The 26,991-nt window shown below is 37.5% G+C and overlaps 1 protein-coding gene across 5 annotated transcripts in view; it reads right to left on the minus strand.

The window, feature by feature from the left end:
* LOC131149611 (uncharacterized) overlaps positions 1-24,395 on the minus strand; it is a 60,327-nt gene extending 35,932 nt beyond the window's left edge. For 2 of the 5 annotated variants that reach the window (XM_058100220.1, XM_058100219.1), the window contains exons 1-3: positions 24,063-24,395; positions 6,677-6,737; positions 6,538-6,576 (exon numbers count right to left, since the gene is read on the minus strand). In XM_058100220.1, coding sequence (XP_057956203.1) covers positions 6,538-6,576; positions 6,677-6,737; positions 24,063-24,149 — 187 coding nt within the window. In that variant the 5' untranslated portion in view covers positions 24,150-24,395. Of the gene's footprint in view, positions 1-6,537; positions 6,577-6,676; positions 6,738-6,833; positions 6,946-16,305; positions 16,405-18,743; positions 18,763-24,062 lie in introns of those variants that run through there. The other 3 variants (XM_058100216.1, XM_058100218.1, XM_058100215.1) reach the window with 3 other exon arrangements.
* Between the last annotated feature and the right edge of the window lie 2,596 nt (positions 24,396-26,991).

Below are 26,991 nucleotides of genomic sequence, written 5' to 3' on the forward strand. Positions count from 1 at the left end.
AATTTCATGGAAATTCAAGGACATGTTCTCATTTCATTTACTATCCACCCTTTTTGGCCTATACTAGAGAGACCCAAGTCTTCGTACCCCATTTCCAGCATTAAAATTGGAAAGTAATTCAAACCTTCTACCAAATTGCAGAGAATTGTTTTGAGGGGGAGGAAACATCCTGCTCTCCCTGTATATTCAGCCAATGCTCCTCCTAGAGATCTTCCTTCCCTTCACTGGAAAAGCTCTAACAATGTCGGCAAAGAAGCAATTCTTCGAAAGCTTCAGGAATATGCTCGGCTTTTCCAACTTCTCCTTGCAACAAATGATGTTTGGAGAGTCACAATCTACTCAACTCATGCTACAGTTTACTTCATCAACCTTTTTGGCTGATTGGCAGCTTCATCAGGGCCTCCAAAAACTTTTGCCATCATTTTGCTCACCCTCTTGGCTACAAACGGTTTGCCTATGCCCTCCATGGATAAGCATCTCAATGCAGAGAAATTTCCTTCTCCTCTGAGAAGCGCATCCCCCAATTCACAGCTTCTACCCTTGACAACCCAAACAGATCACCCCAAGGGATGTCAGAACCACAGAAACTCCTCTTTCTTCAGCAAGATAAAAGACACATGGAAAAGGAGGAAGGAAAGCCTCAATCACAGAACCTGTGCATTGTGGAGTGCAAATTACAAAATTCTTCACGGAGCATTAAGGGTTTGACAAATGAAGGGTGATCAAATGGTTGAAACGGAGGCCTGATGTAGAGTTGAGAAGGAAGGAAAGTCTCAATCACAGAACCTGTGTATCATGGAGAGCAAATTACAAAGTCCTTTGCTGGGCCGTTAAGGGCTTTAAGGGTTGCTGAAAAAACAGAGGTCTGATGTATAGTGAAGGAGGAGGAAGGAAAGTCTCAATAACAGAACCAGTGCATCCTGGATAGCAAATTACAAAATCCTTTCCTGAGCCATTGAGGGTTTGACAAAAGAAGGGTGCTCAAAGGGTGGCTGAAAAAACAGAGGCCAGACGTAGTGTGTTTCTCAGAGATCAAGATGGAGGGATTTGACGGGGTACAATTACATAGGTTTGTGTTGGAAGGAGGGTGGATTGGGTCTTGAAATGAGCAGTGGAGCTTGCTGGCCGTCTTCTGGTAATATGATATAGCTTATTCTGCAGTGAATTGAATGCTATGATTCGTGAACATTTGATTTTCTATCCATTTGAAAACACAGAAAACCAATTCAGGCAGGTATTCCCTAGCATGCATGGGCATATGGATATAATTCGAAAGCTTTTGGCTGAACTTAAAAGTGATAAAATAGAGTGGGGAGTTTCCCTGGTCTTTAGAGGAGATCTTAAAACCATCAGATTCCTTCTTTGAGAGGAAGAACTGCAGCAGAACCACATTAACTCTACAAGAGTTTAAATCTTTCATTGATGAAATGCAGCTGATCAACTTTTGCAGCAAGGATGCAATGTTTTCGATTGACAAATTCCTAGCGTCAACTGATGGGAGGTGATGTCTCCTAACCAAGTTCAGCTCCATCTTCCCAACCAGTCTAATTATTCTACTCAGTTCTTGGATTTGGTGGGCACTCTCAAGGGGCACAAGCCCCATCCATTTTGAAAATGTGTGGCTTAGGGAGGAGGGGGGTGATTTGTTAGGAGGCTAAGGTGATGTTTGGTGTCACTATCAATAATTAGGAAAATGGAGCAACAACTAGCCTTAAGTCCCACAATGTGGGGTCAGCTATATGAATCCTTTTTGCCAATTCACACAATCAAGGGCATTTCCCTCCTCACTAGTGCAACTGCATTTCAAATGCCCAAACCATCTAAGATGCCTCTCCCTCATCTTATCCTCTATCGATGCTATACCTAATTTATTACAAGTACATTCATTCCTTAATTCATCCTTTAATACTATACCACTCATCTATATCAGCATTCACATTTCAACAACTTCAAACTTTTGAATATATTGTTTCGTAGTTGCCCAGCATTCTGATCCATAAAGCATGGCTGGTCTTATAGCTGTTCTATAGAACTTTAAATTTAGTGGCATTCTTCAACCACATTGCACACCCAAAACACTCCTGCATTTTACAAAACCTGCTTTAACTCTATGTACTCAATGAATTTTCCTTTTTTGAATATTTTTTCTTTTCTTTCTTCAATAGGTAGATACTTGTACTCCACCTGTATAGCACTAAATGCCCTAAATATCCCTACACACAGCCAGTCCCAAGCCCGGATAAAGGTGGAGAGTTGCATTAGGTAGCTGACAGCCAACATAAAGCTTGACAGATCTTTCTATATGAATCCTTCCAAAAATTATGAAAATGAAAACCAGAAACAAAAATTAAAAATCAAAAACAATTTTTTTTGAATGATAAAAGCAAGTATATTAGATAGAGAAAGAGAAGTTACAATGTAAGGGGACGAGCCCAAAAAGAACAAAAAAAAATTAAAAAAATACAATAATATTAAATAAGCAATAAACAAAAAGAACAAAAAACCAAGGAAACCCCTTTTCAATCCCTTTCCATCGTAATTCACCGAACACTTTAGATTTTCTAGCTCCCTCTGACCCTTCTTTGCTTCGTGCTTACCCCAACAAATTGCACTTCCTTTCCTCCAGCATCACACATTTTTAAATCCAATTTATCCAATATCTCTTGGGCTTCTAAATCCTTCCTAGAAATCACTTCTGATGGTGTAGGTAAAATTCCATCGTTGCACTGCATTTTATTACCCAATCCATTATTTTTCAAAAATACAAACCCCCTCCAATTCTTCCAGCGAGGCTAGATGAGCATTTTTAAATCCAATTTATCCAATATCTCTTGGGCTTCTAAATCCTTCCTAGAAATCACTTCTGATGGTGTAGGTAAAATTCCATCGTTGCACTGCATATTATTACCCAATCCATTATTTTTCAAAAATACAAACCCCCTCCAATCCTTCCAGCGGGGCTGGATGAGCATATGATAGGTCCCTGAGATCATCACAGGATCAGAAACATAACCATATTGTTCCCGAATCTCATCCAATATAGGGACAAAAAAAAATCCCCATCACACTCAAACTCACTTATGACATCAATGTCATTATCTGAAAAATCTCCCCATCCCTTAACCTCCTTTCCTTTGCAAGCTCCTTTACTTCCTATATCCTCTCTCTCATCTAGTGCATCTTCCACAATACTCAACTCCCCGGCAGAATCTCTAATTAAATTCTTTGGCCTTATCTCGCCGAATTGCTCTCTCTCCTCTTCATATAATTTCTTCATTTCTGCAGTCATCAGGACAGCCTTCTGATGAGCATACACCTTAGGGCCCTTAAATTTTCAGAATGAAAACCTGAAGCATCAGATTTTGCACCCAAACCATCTTCTTCTTCTTCTTTTCTATTTCTCTTGGATATACCAGCCTCTATCCCCTCTGCAAAACCCAAATCAACCACCAATCTAACGCTTTTGTTATTATCGTCAATTTCTTTTCAACCCGTTATCGAAACCAAGCTAAAATCATCCTGATCACACACTAAATGCTGATCCGCTGCTTGTTTGCTTTGAAGAACTGAAAAGGGAATTTGGATTTCGTTCACTGGCTGTATATGTCCCCTAATCTGGATTCTGCAAATTTTGGTGGACCAGATCAATGATAGGGTTAGGCAAGGGAGGGGCTTGATCAACCATAACCTTGCAATGGGCTTCTTTAGAGGCAAGGCCCAACTGAACATTCCCATGTAGGGGAGATCCCTCTTTTGGAACGAAAGAAAGGCCATAGCTTTATTAAACATTGGGCCTGTTCTATTAAATGGCCCAAATTTGTTAAAGAAAAAGCCCCACCTTTCTCCCATAGTTGGCCCAAATCCAAAAAGAGAACCAGTTGTCCCAACCCAACCTTTGTACCCTTGTCTTCCCCGTTCGCAACCCTAGCTGCCTCTTCGACACTTGTAGCAACTATCAGAGCCCTGCACACTACTTCCTTATGGTCATTCTCCTCCAGACGAGCAGCTAGAGTTGTCACTCCGGATTCCTTCCTTCAATCTCAAATCTCCCCCCCACCTAAGACATAAGTTCTCTGATTTTGTACTACTTAAACATCCTTCACCTACCTTCTCTTCCAAAACCACCTGCCTCCACAACCTGGGAGCTGACGAACTTGCAGCGCCTCCTCCTTAAGATTAGGGCGAAACTCCTTAGCAAACTCACAAAACTCATTCCCAAAGATTTGCCATCCAATTCCATTTACTCCTCCGGTAAAGAAAAGCGAAACGTTCTTCCCTTTCCCCCTTCCCCTAGCCCCAAAAACTTCCCCACCCTCATCCACATAATTGCCTTCCAGCAATGAAGAACAGTAGGGCTGTGAAATTGGTAGGTTCGGGAGTGAAAAATGAGAAACTGAAATTTTTCCTCTTTGTTGGAGGATGAACCGAACCAAACCCCTGTTAGAACCGAACAAACTAACTGTTCGATTTGATTTGGCATCCTGAAAACCAAACCAAATAAAACCTCCTAAAAATCCTCCATAAACAAACAACCAAACCTAACCGAATTCAAAAATCAGTTTGGCACTTGGCAGGGCCACTTGGAGGAAACATGAACGAAAGAATTGAGAGATCATAATCAAGGAGACCTGATTTGAAATCTTAGAAGAGATCCTTTGGATTGATGTGGGGAAAGAAGGAACCACAAACTGGGTTTTTATAGAATCTGAAGGAACTTTATTTTAGGAAAGCCAAATCAATAGAAATCCAATCTGAGTAAAATCTACACTCGAAAAGGTGAAAAACCAATACCATAGTTATTGTATACAATTTCAGCCACAATATAATCTTTGCAATACCTTCACTTTCAGTACTCATCATCTCTCTGTAAATGAAAGATTATGAAACACCTATGCTTGAATAACTCATCATCTCCCCTAATCAATACATCTCACAAGATCAGGAGCTTTGCTACAACACCCAAGAAGACCTAAGAACATACATCTGACTCAGAGTCTTTGCTCTAATCATGGCTGATGGGGAAGCAGACTGGAGGGATGGGAAGCAGCAGCCAGTGGGCACAGTGCCGCAGAGTCGAGGAGGAGAAATCGTCGAGGAAGAGGATCTGGGAAGAGGAATTTGCACTTTGCACCTTGCAGATGGCTGCAAATCTGCAATTGGATTTCCTAATCTAAAAACCTAACTCCTAAAAGATCAGTTGGTTGAAGCCTTGGCTGGTACTGGGGGCAGGGATGCAAGGGGCCTAGGCTATTTCAGAATTCAATACAGATCGAAATTTGCATTGCAAAACTGAAATCCAAACTGACTTTTTTATGGTAGCAAAATTTGAACTGAACCAAACCAGTTCAGTTGTCTGGTTTATACCAAATTGCTGCACAGACCTATCAACCAGGCAGAGATGAGACTCTATTAAATGCGAAGCAGACAATCTTCTATTGGAGGAAGAAATTAGCTGGTGGAAGAAATCAAGAGCATTGTGGCTCTCAAAAGGAGCAAACACCACCAAGTTTTTCCATATGGGGTCCAATGCACACAGGAGAGTGAACTCAGTCAAAAGCATTAGCAATTGTCAGCTTCCACAACAACCTATATAAAGAGATAGTTGAATGGAGCCCTCAGCTTGATAGAATGGACTTAACATGATAGTGAAAGAAGAGAGAGTGTGGTCATTTTTTTTAAGGTTGAGGAAGCTCTTAAAAGTTGTAGTGGCAATAAGGCACCAAGACCAGGTGAAATGACCACGGATTTTTCTAAAGCATTGTTGGAGGATAGTCAGGAATGTTGTCTTAATAACCTTCAAGGAATTTTTTTATTACAAAAACTTCAAAAGGAGTCTAACGCCACTTTCACTGTTCTGATTTGATTACCACTTACCTAAAAGCTCAAGCTTTAACAGTCTCCCACATGTGCAGCCCAATAGCATGTGGAGAGATAAATGAAAGGTAAGTCCTGTTATAAAGAATACAATAATTTTCAAACACAACACAACAAACACAGGCAACAATGCTCTGATACCATTTTACGTTACCACTTTACCTAAAAGCTTAAGCTGTTAGGTTGTGAGCCAACAATGTATATCAAGCTTTAACAGTTCTTATCCCAAAGAAAGGAGAAGAGAGTCAGATTAAGAGATTCTGAACAGATGAGCCTAATTAGAAGAATTTATATGGCAATTGCAAATGTTTTTGCCCTCAGGTCAAAAGATGGGTGGAAAGGTGGTGTCTGAAGTTCAGACGCTTTCATCCTCAATAAATGGATCTTGGTGTTAGTTGTGTGCTGTAAAAGCCAATTAGTTGGCTAAGGCAAATTTTTTTTTTCCATATAATGATTAGTAAAGACAAGATAATTGTTCGTGTCATATATTGTCTCCAGTACATGAACAAGTCCATAGAATCTAAGTTATAACTTTTTAAGGGGGCTAAGAAGTAAGATTTATACTATTTTTAATATTATTTTTTTTTTTAAATCAGTGTATGTGGTCATTACCCAGTAAGAAGTTCAGCAAATAACACAAGACAAAGTCAATCAGCAACTTACAATCTTGTGATAGAAGACCCTTTGCATGGACAACACCCCCTGTCAATGACCACAGCACAAAAATAAATACAAAAATAAATTCATCGTTGATACAAAAGGAGTGCTTTTCTTCCACGCAAATTAATATATACTGTCATACCCCAACTCTGTAGTCTCCTATTCATCAAAGATTTCCACTTAGAAGTAGGAGCTTGATAAATCTACAAACAAAAAATATAGCTGATAATATGAAACAAGAGAAATGAACTCAGTATTGGAAAATATGCATATTATATACATATATGGGAGATTGATACATTGTTGAGGAGTTGGGCTTGTTCGCTATCCGTGACAAAGTTGGGAATGTAAAGCACAGTTGGCACAGTCCCAACTATGAAGTTATCCAAACAACCTTTTCCTTCCATCCCGCTGTCAAAACCATTCTTCCATCAGTTTCATGTTTAGAAGAAACTAGTTTGGGTAGCACATGTGAGGCATGAGCTTGTTTCCATAATTATGAAACAATATGATGAATAAATTCTAAATTCCAAATACAGAAGCAAAGTAAAAATTAAAATTAAAAAAAAACAAACAAACAAACACAAAGTTAAGATTACTTCACTAAACACACTAGCATAATCCCAAAAAGGTTCAAAAGGAACAAGTGAAACATGGCACATGTTGCTAGCAGTTTAACACTACTAACTCCTAGAGACATTCCATGACCGATGAAAGTAATGTTCTAATGCAATTATGATATCGACTCTTACACTGCATTTGGGAGCATGGATGTAGGGGCTTGGGCTTGGATTTATGTGGATTTCAACAAAACAAAATATAATCCAAAAACTGAAATCCATGATCACTAACACTACCTTATTTCTTTTCCCTGGCATGAAATAACCAGAAAGAGTAACCCGGTGCACAAAGCTCCCACGTATGCGGGGTTCGGGGAATGGGCGGACCACAATGGGCCTATATTACGCAGCCTTACCTTGCATTTTTGCAAGAGACTGTTTCCACATAGTGCACCAGTGAGGAAGAGTGAGTTAGTTCCTATGAAGGGCAGTAGAAGGGGTAGGGTAGGCCTAAAATAACTTGGGAGGAGATAGGGAGTAAGGATTTAATATCCCTGAATCTGTCAAAAGAAATGGTCCATGATCGCATAAATTGGCGGAAAAGGATTCATATAACCAACCCCACCTAGTGGAACTTAAGGCTTGGTTTTGTTGTTGTTGTTGTTGTTTTCACACCTCGAACCCGTGATCTTCAGGTCACACGACGACAACCTTACTTCAGCTTCTGTCATAAGAGAAGCTAGAGAGAGAATTTGAGCACGCTCACATTCTGTCAACAAGATCAATCCAAAAAAATATTTAACATATCACAAACAATGGCGATTATAGGCAAACAATGGCAAAGTGCAGCTCTCTCTCTATAACAAGGTTTTAGTTAAATCTTTTAAACAATTGCACGCAAATTAATTGGTCTAAAGCAATTCACTTTAGTAGCAGAACCTTTTTTAGGGACCACAATAGTAGATGTGGAGTTAAGACTCTGAACAGCCACCCCATTGTCAAAGAACTCATGAAAGACTAAAAAGATTATCATTCAAAAAAATTCTAAATCCTAAAAAAAGGACACCATAAAACCATCTTTATGTCAAGCTTCACCTAAAAGCTTAAGTTGTTAGGCTGCCAAATGTATATCAAGCTTTAACACTCCCCCACACGTGCAACCTGATCGCATGTGGAGAGATAATAAACAATAAATAACAGCCATTAGAGGGAATAGCATAATTTTTAAACACCACATGTAAAACATGACTATATTCAGGACCTCCTTTAGATTACCACTTTATCTAGAGCTCTGTCTCTTACATTGGGGGCCAACAATGTATATCAAGCTTTAACTCATCTTAAACACAGCATCTCCAATCTCCTCTCCTCAAAAGGCCTCCCAAGCCACTCCGCTTTGTCACTCGAGATAGGGCACTAATCCAACCTCTCAATCATAGGTCTTCCTATATCCTCCCGCAAAAATAAGTTCCTCTAGAAGCTTCTTCTACTAATATCTTCTTATTAGAGATGCCCCCTCCTATTAGACCATCTTACACGACAAGTTCCTCAAGAATGCCCTTTTTTTTCCTATACCAAATACCCCAAAATCTACCATGTTCCAGGTTTTAAGTCTACCTTTCAAAAAATTTAATCTCCTCATAAAATGAAATCCCTCCAACCTTCCACATTGCACTTCCCTCACCACTCTCTAGCTAACCTCTGAAAATCACATTTGAGTAAGCCACATATTCTCAGATCTAAATGGAGTTGGGCCCAAAGGGATCAGACTCAAGAACTAAGGGAAAATTATCAAAGATCGCTCTTGAGCACCCTCTTGAGTCAAATGGGGAAATGCATCTTCCCACCCCATAGTGAATGCAAGCCTATCAATCCTGATAGCAATAGCCCTTGTCCTATCTACAAATCAAGGAAAATAGGCATTGGAGAGAGGAATATTCCACAAGACAATGAAGTCACACTCCCTAATAAAGTTAGCAAAGCCTCTCATGCTAGAAGCAAACCCAAACCCTCCCATCTTCTCATTAGTTGATTTGATGACATTAAAATCACCTCATAACACAAATTGGGAGAGCAAAAGCCATAAACTGTAGTTAGCTTATCCCAAGATACAAACCTCAGGTGGGGACAATTCGGACCATAAACAAAGGTGACTCACTAGTGTTACCCTTGACACCTAATAAAATAAAAACAGAAAAGGAACCTAACAAAATGTCAACTTTTCTTGGAACTCTAGGGTCTAAAACAACCACTATACTACCCAAGGTATCAATAGCAGCTAGTAAAACCAAACCCTCAAACTTGGAATCCCAAATACTCCTAATAAGAAATCCATCCACCACCTCTTAGTCTCTTGTAGAAAAACAATATTAGGGGAATGAGAACCGAAAATCTCTGTAATCTTATGACAATTGGGTAAATTGAAAGACCTAACAACAATAATAGGTCTTTACCTTATTTATAACATATTTCAAGTACATGACAATGATCATATTACCTTTGCTAAGGTGCACTAACTCACACATACTAACATAGTAATAGTTATAAATAACTACAGTAACCAACAACACTCCCCTTCATATGCTCCTAGCTTGTTACAAATGGATTTAAGTAGAGCACCCCCCCCCCCTCCCCGGGGGGGTTTCAATGGATAAATCAGCAAATTGGAATTCAAACTTCACATGAGTAGCTATAATGAGCTTCTGCACAAAAAAAGTAAACAAAGTGACAATCAATGTCAATGTCTTCCATTCACTAATGGAATAAGGTTGGAGGCAATATGAATAGCAGTTGATTACCACACATAAACTCCACAGACGAAGAATGTGGAAAACCAAGTTCTTCTAGCATTGTTCTTTAGCCAAATGAGCTCACATATAGCGTAGGCCATGGCCTAATACTCTAATTGAACACTCGATTGGGCCACCATAGTTTGTTTCTTACATTTCCAAGATACCAAGTTATCACCAACAAAAACATAATATCTAATGGATCTTCTTGGAACGTGACCTGCCCAAACTGCATCACTATATCCCTAAACATTAGTGTGACCCAATCTTGATATAAGAGACCTCTCTTAGGTGCACTTCTAAGGAATATTAAGATATAAATGACTCCATCCCACTAACTTGTTCTTAAAAAATCAAGAAAATAGTTCACACACTTGTTGCTAAAGATATATCAAATCAAATGATTGTGAGATAACAAGTTACTAACTTTCCAACAATTCTCCAACATCTTCCAAGGATATGAACATATAATTCACATTTAGTACTAACTTGCTGTAAGGATCCATTGGTGTATGGACGATCCCAAAAGCCAGTCTAATCTAAAAGGTCTAGGATATACTTCCTCTATGACAAAATAGTCCTAATACAAGATTTAGATGCTTCTATACCCAAGAAATATTTCAATGGCCCCAAGCCCTTAGTCTAAAGCTTAATTTGTAGAAAATGCTTCAGGTGTTGGATACCTCAATCATCACCACCATTAATCACAATATCATCCACAAACACAATAAGCATAATCCTACCAAAAATAGTATGTTGTTCAAATATAAAGTGATCTACTGCACATCACTGAAGAACAAACTCAATTACTACACCACTCAATTGACCAAAACCTGCTTTGGGAGACTATTACAAACCATACAAGAATTTCTTGAGTTGACACTAATTGTTACAACCCATAAGCAACAAACCCAAGAGATTGTTCCATATAAACCTCCTCCTCAATGTACAAAGGCATTCTTAACATTTAATTTATGTAAAGGCCAATGACACATGGTGGCTAAGGAGATAAATAGATGAACTCATGCAAGTTTGGCAATTGAGGATATGTGTCAAAATAATCCAAACCGTAAACCTGAATGTATCGCTTAGCAACATAGCAAACCCATCAGGATTGACTTTCATGGTATACACCTAGCGACAACCAACTAAGATATTAGTTCCCAAGTATCATTATCTTGTAACACATGCATATTCAACCATTGCAGTCCTCCACTCATAATGGGATAGGGCTTCAAAAATAGATTTTGGAAGAGCAACAGATAACAACAAAATAGTAATATGAAGGTGACAAAAAATCACAGCAAACAAAATTGGTGACCGGATCCCTAATTCAAGTGCGTTTACTATTTTGCAACATCTTGATCAAACGACGGAGCTAAAGGCATAGAAGTAGAAGCTAGAGGAGGCTCTCATCCCTTGAGTGGTCATCATGTGCACACGTGCAAATGTGATGAGAAGGACTCAAACTAGATGAAAATACAGGTGGACTGGCCAAAGTCAATACGTTAGGATTTGGAAGGCTTGGAAAAGGACACATCAAATTCAACTCAAGGAATCAAAATAGTATGATGTATACTCAAAGAAGGTGACATTAACAGAGGAAAAGAATCGATGTAAAGTAGGGCTAAAACATAGATATCGCTTTAGAGTATGGAATCCAACTTCTACGTTCCTAGGCTTAACTAATAGACAAAGGATATATAGCAAAATATATGAGGAGAAAGTGAGAACGAAGAAGCCTTTGGAAAGATAACTAAATATGGGATTTTACCATCAAGGATAGGGGATGGCATTTTATTGATGAGAAAGCAAGAAGTAAGCTCAGCATCACTCCAAAAAAATTTTAGGGACATTCATTTGACACAGAAGTAGAGCCACTTTGAGGTTCCCTATGAAATAAATCGTGGAATGGAGCCTAGGGTACAAGTGACATTGAGAATATGTCTGTTTTTTCATTTTGTAACTCCATTTGTTTTGCAGTATGGGCACAATATGACTGATAGTTATATATAGATAGTGAGTTGGGTACTAAAATTCTCCTTAGCATTATCACCAAAAAATTTCCTAACTAACTGGGTCCTTAATTGAGGAAGAAAGCAGAAAAATATTAACAGCTACCTTTCATTAAATACAACCAAGTCAGCCTAGAGTAGTCATCCACGAATGTAACAAAGTATCGAAACCCCAACTTCGACATAACACAACTAAGACCCAAAAATCGAAATGGATTAACGTGAAAGGGTTCACTGCCCATTTACTAATTTGAGCAGCAAAGGGAACACAATAGTGCTTATCCAATCGGCATGACTTGCACTTAAGATTAGACACAAAATTGAAAGTAGGAAATAGTTGTTTTAACTGGTCAAGGCAACAATAGATTTGAAGTTTTGTAACAGTAGCACTATAGGCAATACGAGGAGATAAAAAGTCAAAGTAGTGAAGTCCACTAGCTTCACATCTGGTGCCAATTATCTTCCTTGTCTGTTTTTTTCTCCTTTTTTTTTTTTTTTTGGATGACATAACTAGGAGCCAAATATCGAAATGGATTAACATGCAAGGGTTGACTGCTCGTTTACTAATTCAAGAACCAAATAGAACACGATGGTGCTTATCCAATCAACATGACATGCACTCAAGATTAGACACAAAACTGAAAGAAGGAACTAGTTGTTTTAACTTGTCAAGGTGACAAAGGATTTGAAGTGGTGCAACAATTGCACCGTAGGCAATAAGAGGAGACAACAACTCGAAGTAGTAAAGTCCACCAGCTTCACATATAGTGCCAATTATCTTCCTTGCCTCTTTTTTTTTTTTTTTTTTCTTTGATAGCAAAAGAAATTCATTAATAGGAAGAGAATTTGCAAGGGGGGAGAAAAGGCATCTCTCAAAAAATATAGAAAAAACCAGAGAAAAACTAAACATCAAAAACAATAATCAAACCAATCAATTCCTCCAATCCCTATTTAAATCCTGAAAGCTAGCTTCTCTAAAAATTCCGAACCTGATACAGCAGCATAAAGAAGTCAAGAAACTGAATCTTTTCCCACATCAAATACAAATTCAACTTCTTCCCCAAAAAAAATCTGCGGGTTATGTTCCAACCAAATACCCTATAAAATTGCATATTTACTACACTTCCGAAGAGCTGCCCTTTATTTCCTTCTTCCAAAGCCCACAAAAGAAGTGATTAACAAATCTTGCACTAAATAAGGGCAGACCCAACTCTCTTCTATAATACCAAACAATTTTTTTCAAATTCTCCCCCAAAAAACACAATGCAAAACGAGGTGAGAGGTTGTTTCAGAATTCCTATAACAGAGAACGCAAACATCTGGAGAGAGAGCCTTCAAAGGTCTCCTAATCTGCAGCAAGTTATTGGTATTAATTTTGTTAAGCACAACCAACCAAGTAAACACTTTAATTTTTGGGGGAACTATTACCTTCCAAATAATTGAATGAGGGAAGGGATAATTTCAATAGGTCAAAAATTCAAAGAATGATTTACAAGAAAACACCCCCGAATGATCCAGACACCGAGAACGAACATCCCTACCTGAGGATAATTTGCAATTGTTCAATATGGACAACAAAGAAGACAACTCCACGATCTCCCTATCATTCAAAGGTTTTTTGAAATGAAGATTCCAAAAGACTAGAAAGCCCATCCCATTATCCACAAAGAAAGAAATAACTCTGTCCGGCTCAGATCACAATCTGAAAAACTCGGAAAAGAAATGGAAAAAGAATCATTCCCTTCCAAAAACGAATCAGTCATCCCCTTCCCACGACAAATTTAGTGTGAGGGGCAATAATAGGGTAAATCTAAGAAATAGACCTCCATAGACTCGTCAAAGAACATCTCAAGCTGGCATTGGTATCCCACCCATTCTCATCCAACCCAAACTAATTGCGAATAACTCTATGCCATAGGGAATTATCTTCCAAGGGGAAGCACCACAACTATTTAGCTAAAAAAGCGATGTTTTCAAACACCATGTTACTGAGACCCAAACCCCCACCTTTTTAGACTTACTAACCTCTGCTGAGTTTACTAAATGGTCTCTACGACCCTCCAGACCAGACCACAAAAAATCCCTCATAATCCTCTCAAGATTTCTCACTACTCCTGCTGGAATTCTAAAAACAGGTAAAAAATACAAATGGATACTAGAAAGACAAGTCTGGATAAGTGTAATTCTACCGCCAAAAGAGAAAAGGGCACCCTTCAACCGTCCAATCTCTTCATAATCTTCTCCACTGATGGATTCCAAAAATCCACCCCTCTAGGATTCCCACCCAATGGAACCCCTAAATAAGTTAGGGGTCATTCCAATAAACACACCCCACATCAGCTGCCTAAACTCTAATCCTCTTATCAAGGACACTTAGGGCTACTAAACCAATTTTCCTCATACTAATCTTAAGCCTAGAAACTCTCTCAAAAACATTAAGAGTACCCAAAATTCTTCTAAAGGTAAGATTATAGTCGTCAAGAAAGAAAATGGTATCATCAACTAATCATCTTCCTCATCATCAAAACCTAATAACAACATAATCAAGAAAGAAAGAAGTTACAAAACCATTTAGCAACTTTTTAATCTTATCAAAACACATGATATTGAAGAAGATTTAGGAATGTACAAAATAGAAGAAAGAGATATTAAGGGATTAGGATTTATTCTTCCTGTCTCCTTAGTTGTAGTAGTGGATCCATTCGATAACTCAAGGTAGATTTTAGAATATTTTCTAATAGAAAAGAAGTAGTTTAAACCTATCGCATGGTCAGTGGCAATAGAATCAATAACGACTAGCAAGAGATACCAAAGACTCTAGGTTGTAGGATTATCTTTCTAAGCAAAAGTGCAATGTGATGAGATGCCCATTGGGATGACAAGCACTATAAGATCCTTGAGTACTCCTCCTTTAAGATAGTTATAGCAATTACTATACATTGTAACAACCGAACAAGCAACTGACAAAGGAAACATACTTTTTGGGATTTATGAACTCCATCCCAAAACACACACAACCTCAACTATAGGAGCAAATCAAAAGCACACAACAAACAATTTACTTTTAGGGTTCACGAACTCCATCCAACACTCATAAACGAGACCAACAATGAACAAATCAAAACAGTAGAAACAATCACAAAACAACTAAAATGACCATAAATAAGCTGAAAACAAACTAGCATAACACTGCCACAACCTCAGAAACCTTCCTAAGAAACTAAAAACAATCCTAATGATACCAAACAACCATTAACAAAGTGCCACGAGTGAACAACCAGAAAAGTCAGATCTTTAAAAAAAAAAACATGACCAACAACTTGAGATTATAGAGTATGGAAGTATTTAAAGCATTTGGGAAGAAATTGGAGCAAAACAATGCTCAAAACTCTCTCACGTGCTGTGTGGGGTCAAAGATGCCAACTTTTGACCAGAGTGTAGGGGTGCATAGGACCTCCTCTAGCAGCGAAATTTCATAGAAAGGTTGATTGGCAAGTTCTATGGCTGTATATGGCATTGGCTTTGCCAAATTTGAAGGGTGTTGAGATTCTAAAATGGCAGTGATGTTTAGGGGTTTTCAGGCAACTGCTGTGTTTTGCTGCTGGCTCGTTTTCAGGCCTACGGTGGTGATGGCAATTCTCCTGCGATTGCAAACATGCAGCAAATTCTGGGTTTTAGGCTTCAGATTGATGGCGGCTGTGGCATTTAGGGTCATTTAGCATTATTAGTATGTACTAGAGTTATGTTATTATGTGTGAGTTAGTAAGGGTATAATGGTCATTGGCATATATTACAAATAGAGGGAAAGACCTATCATTGAGGTTCAGTCTTTCATTTTACCCAATTATTCTACATGGTATCAGAGGAAAATCTGACTTAAACCCTAAGTGCATAAATCTGAAACCTGCAGCTATAGAGGGATTATTCACACCATCAAAGATCAGAAGCAAGCCAGAAAATCCTGGATGCTGCTGCCCTCTCAGAAACTCAAAGAAATCCCTTATATTTTGAAAAAAAAAAAATACAACATACAGGTACAGAACCTACAGAATTACCAATCTGTAAAATTTCATAGCCAGCGAGTGCCCCATGCACCACCACACGCCGGCTAGAAGTCAGCAGCTCTGACTCTGTGCACCAGCATGTGAGTGTTTTTTGAGCAAATTTTTTTTTTTTTGGATAATAAAAGAAGAATTCATTAACAGAATAAGAATATACATCTAGGATAATAAGACGTCCCCTTGACAAAGTCTCGAAAATCCAGATAAAAAACACAAAGGAACAACCTACAGACTAAAGAACAAAAAAGAAAAAAAATCATCAGGAACTAGCACTCCAACACATAAATGCCAATCGCATTGAATATCAAAAAAGCACACCCCCTTAAAATTCCCTCGTCTCACACACCAAAGAGAAGCCAAATAATCAATCTTTTCCCAAAACAGCATCTGAACTGACGTCTTCCCTAGAAAAAAGTGTGCATTACGCTCCATCCACAACCCCCAAAAAACTGCAAAAAAAAAAAGGCACATTAACAAAGTGCTGCCCTTTCCTTTTTCCTTGCAAAATCTAGCAAAAGTCACTGCCAAAAAATCCTCTGCTGCTTTAGAACTCACCCAACATTCGCCTAAAATACCAAATTACTTATTCCAACACTTCAAGCATAGTCACAATGAATGAAGAAATGCGACGATGATTCTAAACAATTAAAGAAGAGATAACATATATCTGGAGATATAGCCTTCAAAAGGTCTCCTATTGTGCAACAAGTTATTGGTATTAATTCTATCAAGCGCAACTAACCAAATAAAAGCCTTAATTTTAAAAGGTACTTTGGCCTTCCAAATGGAACTATATAACGGAAAAGAAAAATTCAACCTATTCAAAAAATCACAAAAAGATTTGCGGGAACAAACCCTCAAAGGATCCAGAGATCAAAATTGCCTATCCTCCTCTAAATAAAAAACGATAGTCATTCAACAAGACTAGCAAAGAGGATAGTTCTCCCATCTCCCTATCATTTAACAATTTGCGGAAGTGGAAATCCCAAAAAAAAAAAAGAAAAAAGCCAAAGGACCGCCTGAATCAACAACAAAAGAAGAAATGGACTCATCTTGCAGTGAGCTTAGGTGAAAAAAGGTGTGAAAAAGAGGTGGGCAAAACTACATTCCCCAACCAAGGATATGCCCAAAACCGGATATTACCTTTACTCACTAGGAATTTAATATGAGGAATGTAGAGGGGATAGCTCTGAGAGATAGCTTTCCACGGACTCTCTGAAGAACATTTAAATCTCAAATTAATATCCCACCGATTCTCATCCAATCCATACTTACTTTTAACAACCAAAGCCACAAAGAGGAATTCTCTAGTGGAAACCACCAAAGCCATTTAGCCAAAAGGGTTGTGTTTTCAGCAAGTTTTTAGCTCTGTGTTTTTCCAGAATGGTTTAATTTCTTTCATAGACCATAATACCAAGTTATTGGTCATGTTTTTTTGTCCAAAGCTCGTGACGTATCTGTTCTACCCTACAACAGTTTCTCTCTTTTTCTCCTTTCTTCTTTCTTCCTCTTCTATTCTTCTCCCTATTTCTCTCCCTCAATTTTCTCTCTGTGTTGCTTACGAGCGCTAATAGTGTATCTAATGATACAGCGGGACAGTCTAAATGTGAACATAGAAAAATATTAAGAATACAAATATTGTGACAAGCAGGTTCTCTCTCTCTCTCTCTCAACCTACTCAAATGGATCCATCCACCATTGCAACAAAAAAGCCAGAGCCCTCTTCTATCAGTCGCAGGCTTCACAACAGCAGGTACCCCTCTTTTCTCACCATCACAGGCTTCACAGCAATTTTAAGGTATGGCTTAATGCTTCACTTCGCAAAAGGAAAAGGAAAAAAAAAAAAAGAATAAGTAGAAAGAAGGGAAAGGAGAAACAGAAGATTCAAATTAAAAAAAAAAAAGGAAAAGAAGAAAAGAAAAGAAAAGTGGTCCTCTTGAAGTTTTCTGCCATGTCTTCCTCAATCAAGATAGATAAGAAGCCTTTTTTCCTTTGAATGAGCTCTTAGAATACTGGAGAAATCTGGGAACAAAGAATCTCATTATCTATTGCTAAATAATGAAATTAAATGGATTCAACAACAATTCTGTGAATTTTGGACAGAAAATTCCATTTATCCATGGGTGAAAACAACTAGAAACCCAAGAAGTTCTTTGATCATTCAAACAAACTCAGACATATGATTGTAATTGAGAAACTACTGTATTTTAGGGCAAGATTCTCCCTGCGAAATCCAAAGGGAAATGAGGCTTCAGGGTGGTGGATTTTCTGCAAATCACTGAAGGCATATTACAACAAAATACACAGAAAATACTGGGGATTTTGTGTAGGGATTGTGGTTCGCAGGATATAGAAGTATGAAGGAGAGAGCCTTGAGTATAATGGGCTTCCCAATGAGCCTAGTTAGTTATGCAAGGGTGGTGAAGGATGGAGTTTTTGTTGATCCGAGTGGAGCAATTCCGATGATTCCAGTCAAAAAATTCAGCAAGGAAAGTCATTGAGTTTCGAAAGTGTGGATTTGGGAAGGAGAGATTTTTGGGCAGTATCTAAGCCCAAATCTGTTCCAAAATAAAAAATTCCCTCCTAAGACTGCTGGTTTCACAAGAAAGTTATAGAGTTTCGAAAGTGTGGATTTGAGAGGGAGAGATATTTTAGCAGTATTTAAGCCTAAATCTGTTTCAAATTTTAAAAAATTTCCACCTAAGGCAACTTTGAAAGTTGGGTTAAATGCAATTGTAGTACAAAAAAATTTTACATTACAAATTTTGGGCCTGGAGGACTTACTCTAAAGCTTGTGTATTCGGTAGGCCCAAGAAAGCAACAATGGACTGGCTTAGCAGGTTTAGTCTGGGTGCAAAAAGAGAAAATCAACTTAACTAAAAACACGGGATACTCTGAGGGGCCTTCTTTGAATGATGGAGGCTTGGGTTTACTGCCTTTAGGGGAGACGAAAACAAAATCATGTGGGTTGCTGAAGCTGCCAGAGAGATCAAATAGAGTGTCAAAGATGCTTGAGAAATCAAGAAGGGAGCAAAAACCTGTGAAGGTGGCACCATGCATCCCAATTAAAATATGGAAAAATTACACGAAGAATAAGAGGAATCCCAGAAAGTACTGAAAAACATGAACGGGAAATTTGTTGTTAGTCCCTCTATCCAACAGACCAGAAGTGAAGCTATCAAGGTATCAGAAGAATATTCAGTTCATGCAAGCAGGAAAGATTTCACAAAGAAGGCTGGATTCTTAGAGAAATTTGTGGAAAATATAGGAACATCAAGTGTGGAGATGGGCAGGGAATCTGACGTGAAAAATTCAGAGTCTAATACACAAAGATGCAGTCTTCCCAATTTTGATGCTGAATTGGAAGATTGATATGAAGATGATAACAACTTGCTGCTGGAATAGACATGGAATATGAGTTTGTCTGATTTCATCTCAAATGAAAATGTGGAAAATTCAGAGGCTGCTAAGGAACTACAAATAAGGCTGGATGAAGATCGAAATGAAACTAAAGCAAGAAGCTTTTCTGAAGGAGGTGCCTTTTCTGATCAAGCTAGTAAGGTTTTTTCAAGCTTTTATGTAGGTTCAAGGAATCTCTTTGATGGGGAAGCTTTGGCTGCTAATACTTTCATGGATAATTCTTTTAGTTCCCAGTCTTTATTCCATCCTGTGACTTATCCTAAATCTGGGCCTACAAATTCTGAAACTTGCAATGAGTTAATTAATTCCAGCAAAGGTATTCTGCCTACGCCTGTGGTTGACCTAATCGAAACAAATTACGTTTCTTTCCAAAGGGAATAAGGTTCTGTAGGAGAGTCGTTAACCCTTGATCCATTGGAAGATGAGTGTGACTGTCAAGACTCGTAGGAGCTTATAGATAGATTGAACTGCTCTCTAATTAATTCTTTAGGCCAGACTGTTAAGGTTGTTGTCTTCCCTAGAACCTATGAGGAGGAAGAAAAAAGTGGAAAAAGAATTGCAAAAATTAACCTCTATCATCAACTAAGGAGGACGGAAGCTTAAGAGAGTTAGGGGCAGTACAGTGGTAGAATGAAGATTTTGAGCTAGAATATTAGGGCTTTGGGCTGCCTGGTAAACGTTGTCAAAGTAAGTATATCATTGTTAAGGTAGCCCTAGACCTAGTTATGCTTCAAGAATCTAAATCTGAGGTGGTGGACGGTTTTCTTGCTAGAAGCATTAAGGACTCTAGGTTCAAAGATTAGGTCTGGTTTGGTTAGTGTCCACGGGTTCCTCGGGGGGTATAATGATAATTTGGGCACTAGATTTGCAAGCAAATTGGATGTTCTCATTGGTTCTTTTTCCACTATTGATCATTTAGATGTCAAAGGTACAGCGCCCCCCCCCCCCCCCACCCCCCCAATTGGTGTTTTGAGGTTGATTTTAATGATATTAGGTCCACTAATGAGAAGTTGCAAGGTTCCAGAATCACCTCAAGCATAAGGGGTTTCGATACTTTGATTTGGGAGTGCAATTTGAGGGATATCCACTCTCAAATGCCCAATTTACTTGGTTTGCAGATGGCAACAGGGCAATGACTACCAGGATTGATAGGTTTCTATTTACCGCTAACTAGAAGATACTTTTCCCACCCTTACTCAAAAAGTACTCCCTAGAGTGATCTTTGATCATTGCCCTTTGGTTCTTGAATCTAATCCTGTTAAGTAGGGCCCTACTCTGTTTATATTTGAAAACATGTGGTTCACTCATCTGGATTTTTGGAGCTTGGTTAGGAATTGGTGGGTGTGAGCGCACTTTGGAAGGTTCGGAAGGTTTTTGTTTTATGAAAAGATTGATATATGTGAAATAGAAGTTAAAAAACTGGAGTATGGAGACTTTTGGTGATGTTCAATTGAGAAGAAAAATATATTCTTGAGGAACTGGTTGTGATTGATAGATTGGCTGAAAAGGGACCTCTTGTTGAGGGCATTGTGGGTCCAATTGTCTAATGAGTTTGAAAAAGTTGTTTTTAGAGAAGAGATGAGTTGGAGACAGAAATCTAGAATGAATTAGGTTAGGAATATGGAGTGTAATTCTAGGTTTTTCCATAAGATGGCAACTTGTACGAGAAGCAACGACAACAAAACAACCAAGCCTTAAGTCCCACTAGGTGGGGTTGGTTACATGAATCATTTTCTGCCAATTTATGTGATCATGGACAATTTTTTTCAACAAATTCAGGACTATCAAATCCTTACTATCTCATTCCAAGTTATTTTAGGTCTACCCCTACCCCTTCTACTATCCCTCACAATAACTAACTCACTCTTCCTCACTGGCGAACTATGTGACCGATGTTGGAAGTAGTCCAAACCATTTGAGTCGCCTCTCCCTTATCTTATCTTCTACAGGAGCTATGCCTAACTATGAACATGTTCATTTTTAAATTTATTTTTCAATGTTATACCATTCATCCATCTAAGCATTCTCATTTCGACAACTTTAACTTTTTGGATATGTTGTTTCTTAGTTGCCCAACATTTTGATCCATATAGCATAGCTGGTCTTATTTCTGTCCTATAAAACTTTCCTTTTAAGGGTATTCTACAATTACAAAGCACACTTTAAGCACTTCTCTATTTTACCGAACCTGCTTTAACTCTATGCATTACATTCTCTTCAATTTCTCCTTCAGCTTGCATAATAGATCCAAGGTATGGAAATCTAAAAGAGCTATTTATTTCTACATCATCAAGTTTAACTTTGTCTCCAATATTCCTCCTACTATAATTGAAATTACATTTCATATATTCTATCTTATTTCTACTTATCCTAAAGCCTCTAGATTCTAAAGCAACTCTCCATAATTCTAACTTAACCTCTACTTCACGCCTAGTAACATCAATCAATATAATATCATCTACAAACAACATACACCATGAAACCTCATTTTGGATACTCCCAGTCAGTTGATCTATTTTTAAAGCAAAAAGATAAGAGCTCAAAGCAAATCCTTGATGTACACCTATTGTGATTGGAAATTCTCTAGTCTTTCCATCGTACATATCCTTAATGACATCAATATACCTACTAGATACACCTTTTTTTTTCTAAAACCTGTCATAGAAATTCCCTAGGTACCCTATCATACGTTTTCCCTAAATCAAATAAATACCATATGCAAATCCCTCTTCTTTTCCCTAAACTTTTCCATTAATCTTCTTAAAAGATATATAGCTTCTGTAGTAGATCTCCCAGGCATAAAACCAAATTGATTTTCTAAGATCTTCATTTCTACCCTTAATCTTTGTTTAACTACCCTTTCCCATAATTTCATCGTATGACTCACAAGTTTAATTCCACGATAGTTATTACAATTTTAAAAATCTCCTTTATTTTTGTGTATAGGTATTAAAGTGTTTTTCCTCCATTCATTTGGCATTTTCTTAGTTTTTATAATTGTGTTAAATAAATTAGTTAACCATATAATTCCATTATCACCTAAGCATTTCCAAACTTCAATTGGAATGTTATCCAGTCCTATAGCTTTTCCATTTTTCATCCTTCGTTAACTCAAATCTTGCGAATAAATCTCATATTTTTAGTCCTTTCCTCATTTTTCAATTCTAAGTTTAAGCCTTCCATTTGGTTTTCATTAAATAGCTTACTAAAGTTACTTCATCGTCTTTCTTTTACGTCTTCTTCCTTAACCAAGACAATATCATCCTCATTTTTTAAACATTTTGCATTACCTAAGTTCTTACTTTTTCTTTCTCTAGCTCTAGTAAGTTTAAATATATCTCTTTTCCTTTATTTTGTATCTAATCTATCATATAGATTATTAAATGATCTATGTTTAGCTTCACTGAAGGCTTTTTTTGCATCTTTTCTCGTCTTTTTATACTTTTCAAAGTTATCCATGTTTCTACATTTTTACCATGTTTTATACCAAATTCTTTTTATCTTTACGGATTTTTGAACACCTTGATGCCACCACCAACTTTCTTTACTATTCAAGAATCTTCCTCTTGACTCACCAAAAATCTTTTTTGCTGCTTTTTTAATAGAGCTAGCTATCCTACTCCAAAGAGTGTTCGTGACTACACCATCCTCTATAGCCCAATCAACATCTTTGATAATTTTATCTTTAAATTTTATTATATTTTCTCCCTTTAGGTTCCGCCATCTAGTTCTCTTACACAGATTGATTTTATCATTTCTCTTCCATTTTTTAATAAATATATCTAATACTATAACTCTAAGTTGTGTGGTTAAGCTTTCACCTAGGATAGCTTTACAATCCTTACAAAATAAACGATCTACCCTCCAAGTTAAGAAAATATTTATTTGACTTTTATTTTTTCCACTTCTGAATGTTTTAAGTGTTCTTCTCTCTTCTTAAAGCAAATATTCATTGTAATAAAATTGTATGACATAGTGAAGTCTTAAATCATTTCTCCAGGCTCATTTTTGTCTCCATATTCATATCTTCCATGTATTCTCTCATAACCTTGATTATCCCTTCCAATGTGCATATACATAAAATTTTATCACATCTTCACAAATATCCAACAAATCTCAAAGCCATGACGTAATCCAACAACAAATATTTAGTTAATTCAAGCGAACTTTTTATCTTTAGGAAATCAAAACAACAGAAAATAAAATAGTCTTAAGAGTTTGTTTAAATTATTTTCCTAAATTCTGTCAGCAACTCAAGGAAATGCAGCAAATAAATCTGCTCCAACCAAAACTAAAATAGACATTAGACAAGTAAAAAAAAAGCTCAAGAATCGAAGCTTAATCTTCCCTTTACTAATTTTCTTGGGTAAATTTTCAATCTCATCTATGTCTCTTTATTTTATTATTATTATTATTATTATTATTATTATTATTTGTTCCACATAAAGTTCATTTTATTGGTTCTGTTTGGTTCGGGAGAGAAGGATAAGCCATGGCAAGTCTAGATAGATGCACCAATAAGCCCTAGTTCATACACTGTAAAAAGGACTGATCAAATAGCCATAGGTGAACAAATCCCACATCAAATAGCATGAGACTTGGTTAAGAGAAGAAAAGTATAGGTAGACGCTACAAAAAGATATAGTGGCACAACAAAATTACCTAGCGGATAGAAAAAATTACCTTGAGGTTTAGAAGGCCTGCCGAGAACGATGATTGGAACGGTCGAGGCAATAAACGATTGGGACAGTGAGACGGTGTATATACCATATGCAGCCAAGGCAGAGGAGAAGCGACTGCGAGGGCATGTTGTGCGCAGTAATTTATAGTTGTACTTTTTTTTTTTTTTGAATTTTGCCGGGTATCCAGCCCGTCAACGTCCGTTTTTACGGTTCGCACCAGTCGTAACTAATCCCACGCCCCGTGATGGCGGCCCCACCCCACCACAAGGAGGTAAATTCAGGGACTCAGGCCAGAATTGAACCTGGGATGCACGCATTGGCTGTGAAAGGATTGTACCATGTATACTTTGGACGTGGACACGCATGCTAGCCATGGGCACATAGCAGTGCAAGTTTTTTCTAAAATTTTATATTTATTTTTAAAAATATTACAAAAAAATAACTAGGAGTTGAATTTTTAATTTATTTAAAAAATAAATATAATGTTGGAATTTGTGTGATCCCAAAAGAGGGTGAATTGGGTTTTAAAAACTTTCTTGATAAATTAAACTTTTACGCCGATTCACCACATATTATATCTCATTTTTATAATACATATGTGTATGTAAAATAATTAAAGTATATCTCATTTAATTTAAATGTGTACATACAAATAATTGTAACAGTGAATAAACAAGCATACACATATAGAAATTTAAATGCGGAAATTTATATGAAATAGAGAGAGAGTGACACACAAATTTGTTATCGAGGTTCGGCCAAACCAGCTTACGTCTCAGCCTTGGGCATACCCTCCAAGGATTACACTATCCTTTGTAAAAACCCGAAAATTTTAATAATTAAACAATAGAGAAGAAGGATAAATTTAAATGAGGTAAAGCATAGCTCGTCGACGAATGTCCTGACTTCGTTAACGAACTCCCTCTAAGATTCGTGGACGAAGTTCGGGGTTCGTCGACGAAAAGATACAGAGAGGGGGTTCTTCAAACCCATAGGTTCGTCGATGAATTCTTTTCCTCCGTTAACGAACCACCTTCTTCACTTCGTCAACAATGCCATGTGTCTCGTCAATGAAGCAACGTGTCAAGACACCTATAAATACGCAAAATCGGGAATTCAACGTGAAAAATCTCTCTCTCCCTTATTTTCTCTCTCTAAAATTTGATGCTCTCTCTTTCTCTCTGGATTTTCGGCCCCGCTTCTCCCCTATTCAATGATTAGAAGCTACCACGGTAATCTTGGAAAGATTCTCTACAACCTAACCAGAGTAGAATGTTGATTTGAGAAGTTTGGGCACCATCCCAATTTTAGGGTAAGTAGATTATTTTGGTATTTCCAGTATTACCAGGTTTATTTGAGCTCAGATTTTGAGTTGTATAAGAATATACTAGTGTTTCGTGAAGTAAAATTAGGGTGTTATGATTTTAGGGTTAGGGTGTTTTTGGGACCCTACAGGCATGGGTTAAGGACCCTAGCGGTTATTTCTCCAAGAACCCGGGTAAATTATAGTTTAGGAAATTACGAATAGGCAGATTTAGGAAATGTGAGTATGATGATTTTCTAGAAAATACAGTGTTTTATTAGGGAATTTGTATGTATATAATTACAGGATTTTGAGGTTGGTATGCCAAAGGTGTGAGGGTTGAATTGGAAGCCTCCCAGTTAGATAGGTAAGGGAAATATGTTATGCTAAGAACTTTGGAATGTTTATCAATAAATTATATGTTTTCCAGATTATTATCCAGTACGCAATTTATTTGTGTATTAGAAGATACGGTTTTCAAAATATGGAATATTTATTATTTAGTTGTGTGGCATAAGGCATTATCAAATTAGTATAGAAATCCTACAGTTTTCAGATTACTATGATTTACAGTATTTATGCAAAAATATGTTGTAACAGCCTCGACCCGTCACGTGGGCCCGGAGTGTTACTTTAGTGACGTCAATGTACCCGATACCTTATTCATCAAATATAAAAAACACATACGCAGTGGAAATAAAATATAAAATCCTCAAATTACATTACCATAGTTCTAACTATCTTTATACACAAATATATCCATTTTCACATAATTACATCCCATGAAAACCCGCTCCGGCTAGATTGTAGAGAATCTCCCCACTAGTCTCGTGGTAATTTTTGATCGTTGATGGGGCTTATAGTTTAAGAGAAATTGTGGTAAGTTTGAGATTTGGCCTTACCTGAGAAGATATGCCTACGCCGCTCCTACAACAGACCCACTCCAGTAGAAGTGTCGGTGGGGGGGAGTAGAGCCCAACGTTATTTCCGAATTTTCAATCGGCTGAATATCGAAGACAAGATGGAGATAAGTGGGAGAGAGGGGACGAAGGGACAGCATTATGGGGGCGGTGGCTTCACCCAAATTCTATCCTAAGATTTCAATTCTGAGGATAGAATTCTTGTACCATATATGTAACGACCTGCTTAATTAAATGGGTTTTTTTTTTTTCCATACTATAATATTTTACATGCTCTGATACCATACTAGGGAAAAACCCAATCATAAACCTAAGCAGTGAAAAGTATAAACTGAATATACATGTCCATATCATACAATATCAATACCAGAGTGCTACCATGTTTTTCCCAAAATATACACATATATCTGTTTTCCGAAAAATTCCCTCAACTATACTGGGATGTACAAAAACACTCCCAAAAACATACCCACTCTCTGGCAGGGCACTACTAAAGCCCTTCTATTTGCGAGTTTGGTCTACTCGCCTACCTATCACCTGAAAAATATATCAACACTGGGATGAGCCAATGCTCAGTAAGGAGAAATATGCTTATGCTATTGCTAGTGTGTGACAAATGAGCTACTATACATATATCATGAAATCTACTTTCATATACACATGAATAACTGAGTACAAAAGTACAATACAAATAATAGAATACACCA

Source organism: Malania oleifera, chromosome 2, assembly GCF_029873635.1.
Source record: "Malania oleifera isolate guangnan ecotype guangnan chromosome 2, ASM2987363v1, whole genome shotgun sequence".
In the NCBI taxonomy this organism is placed as follows: domain Eukaryota; kingdom Viridiplantae; phylum Streptophyta; class Magnoliopsida; order Santalales; family Ximeniaceae; genus Malania; species Malania oleifera.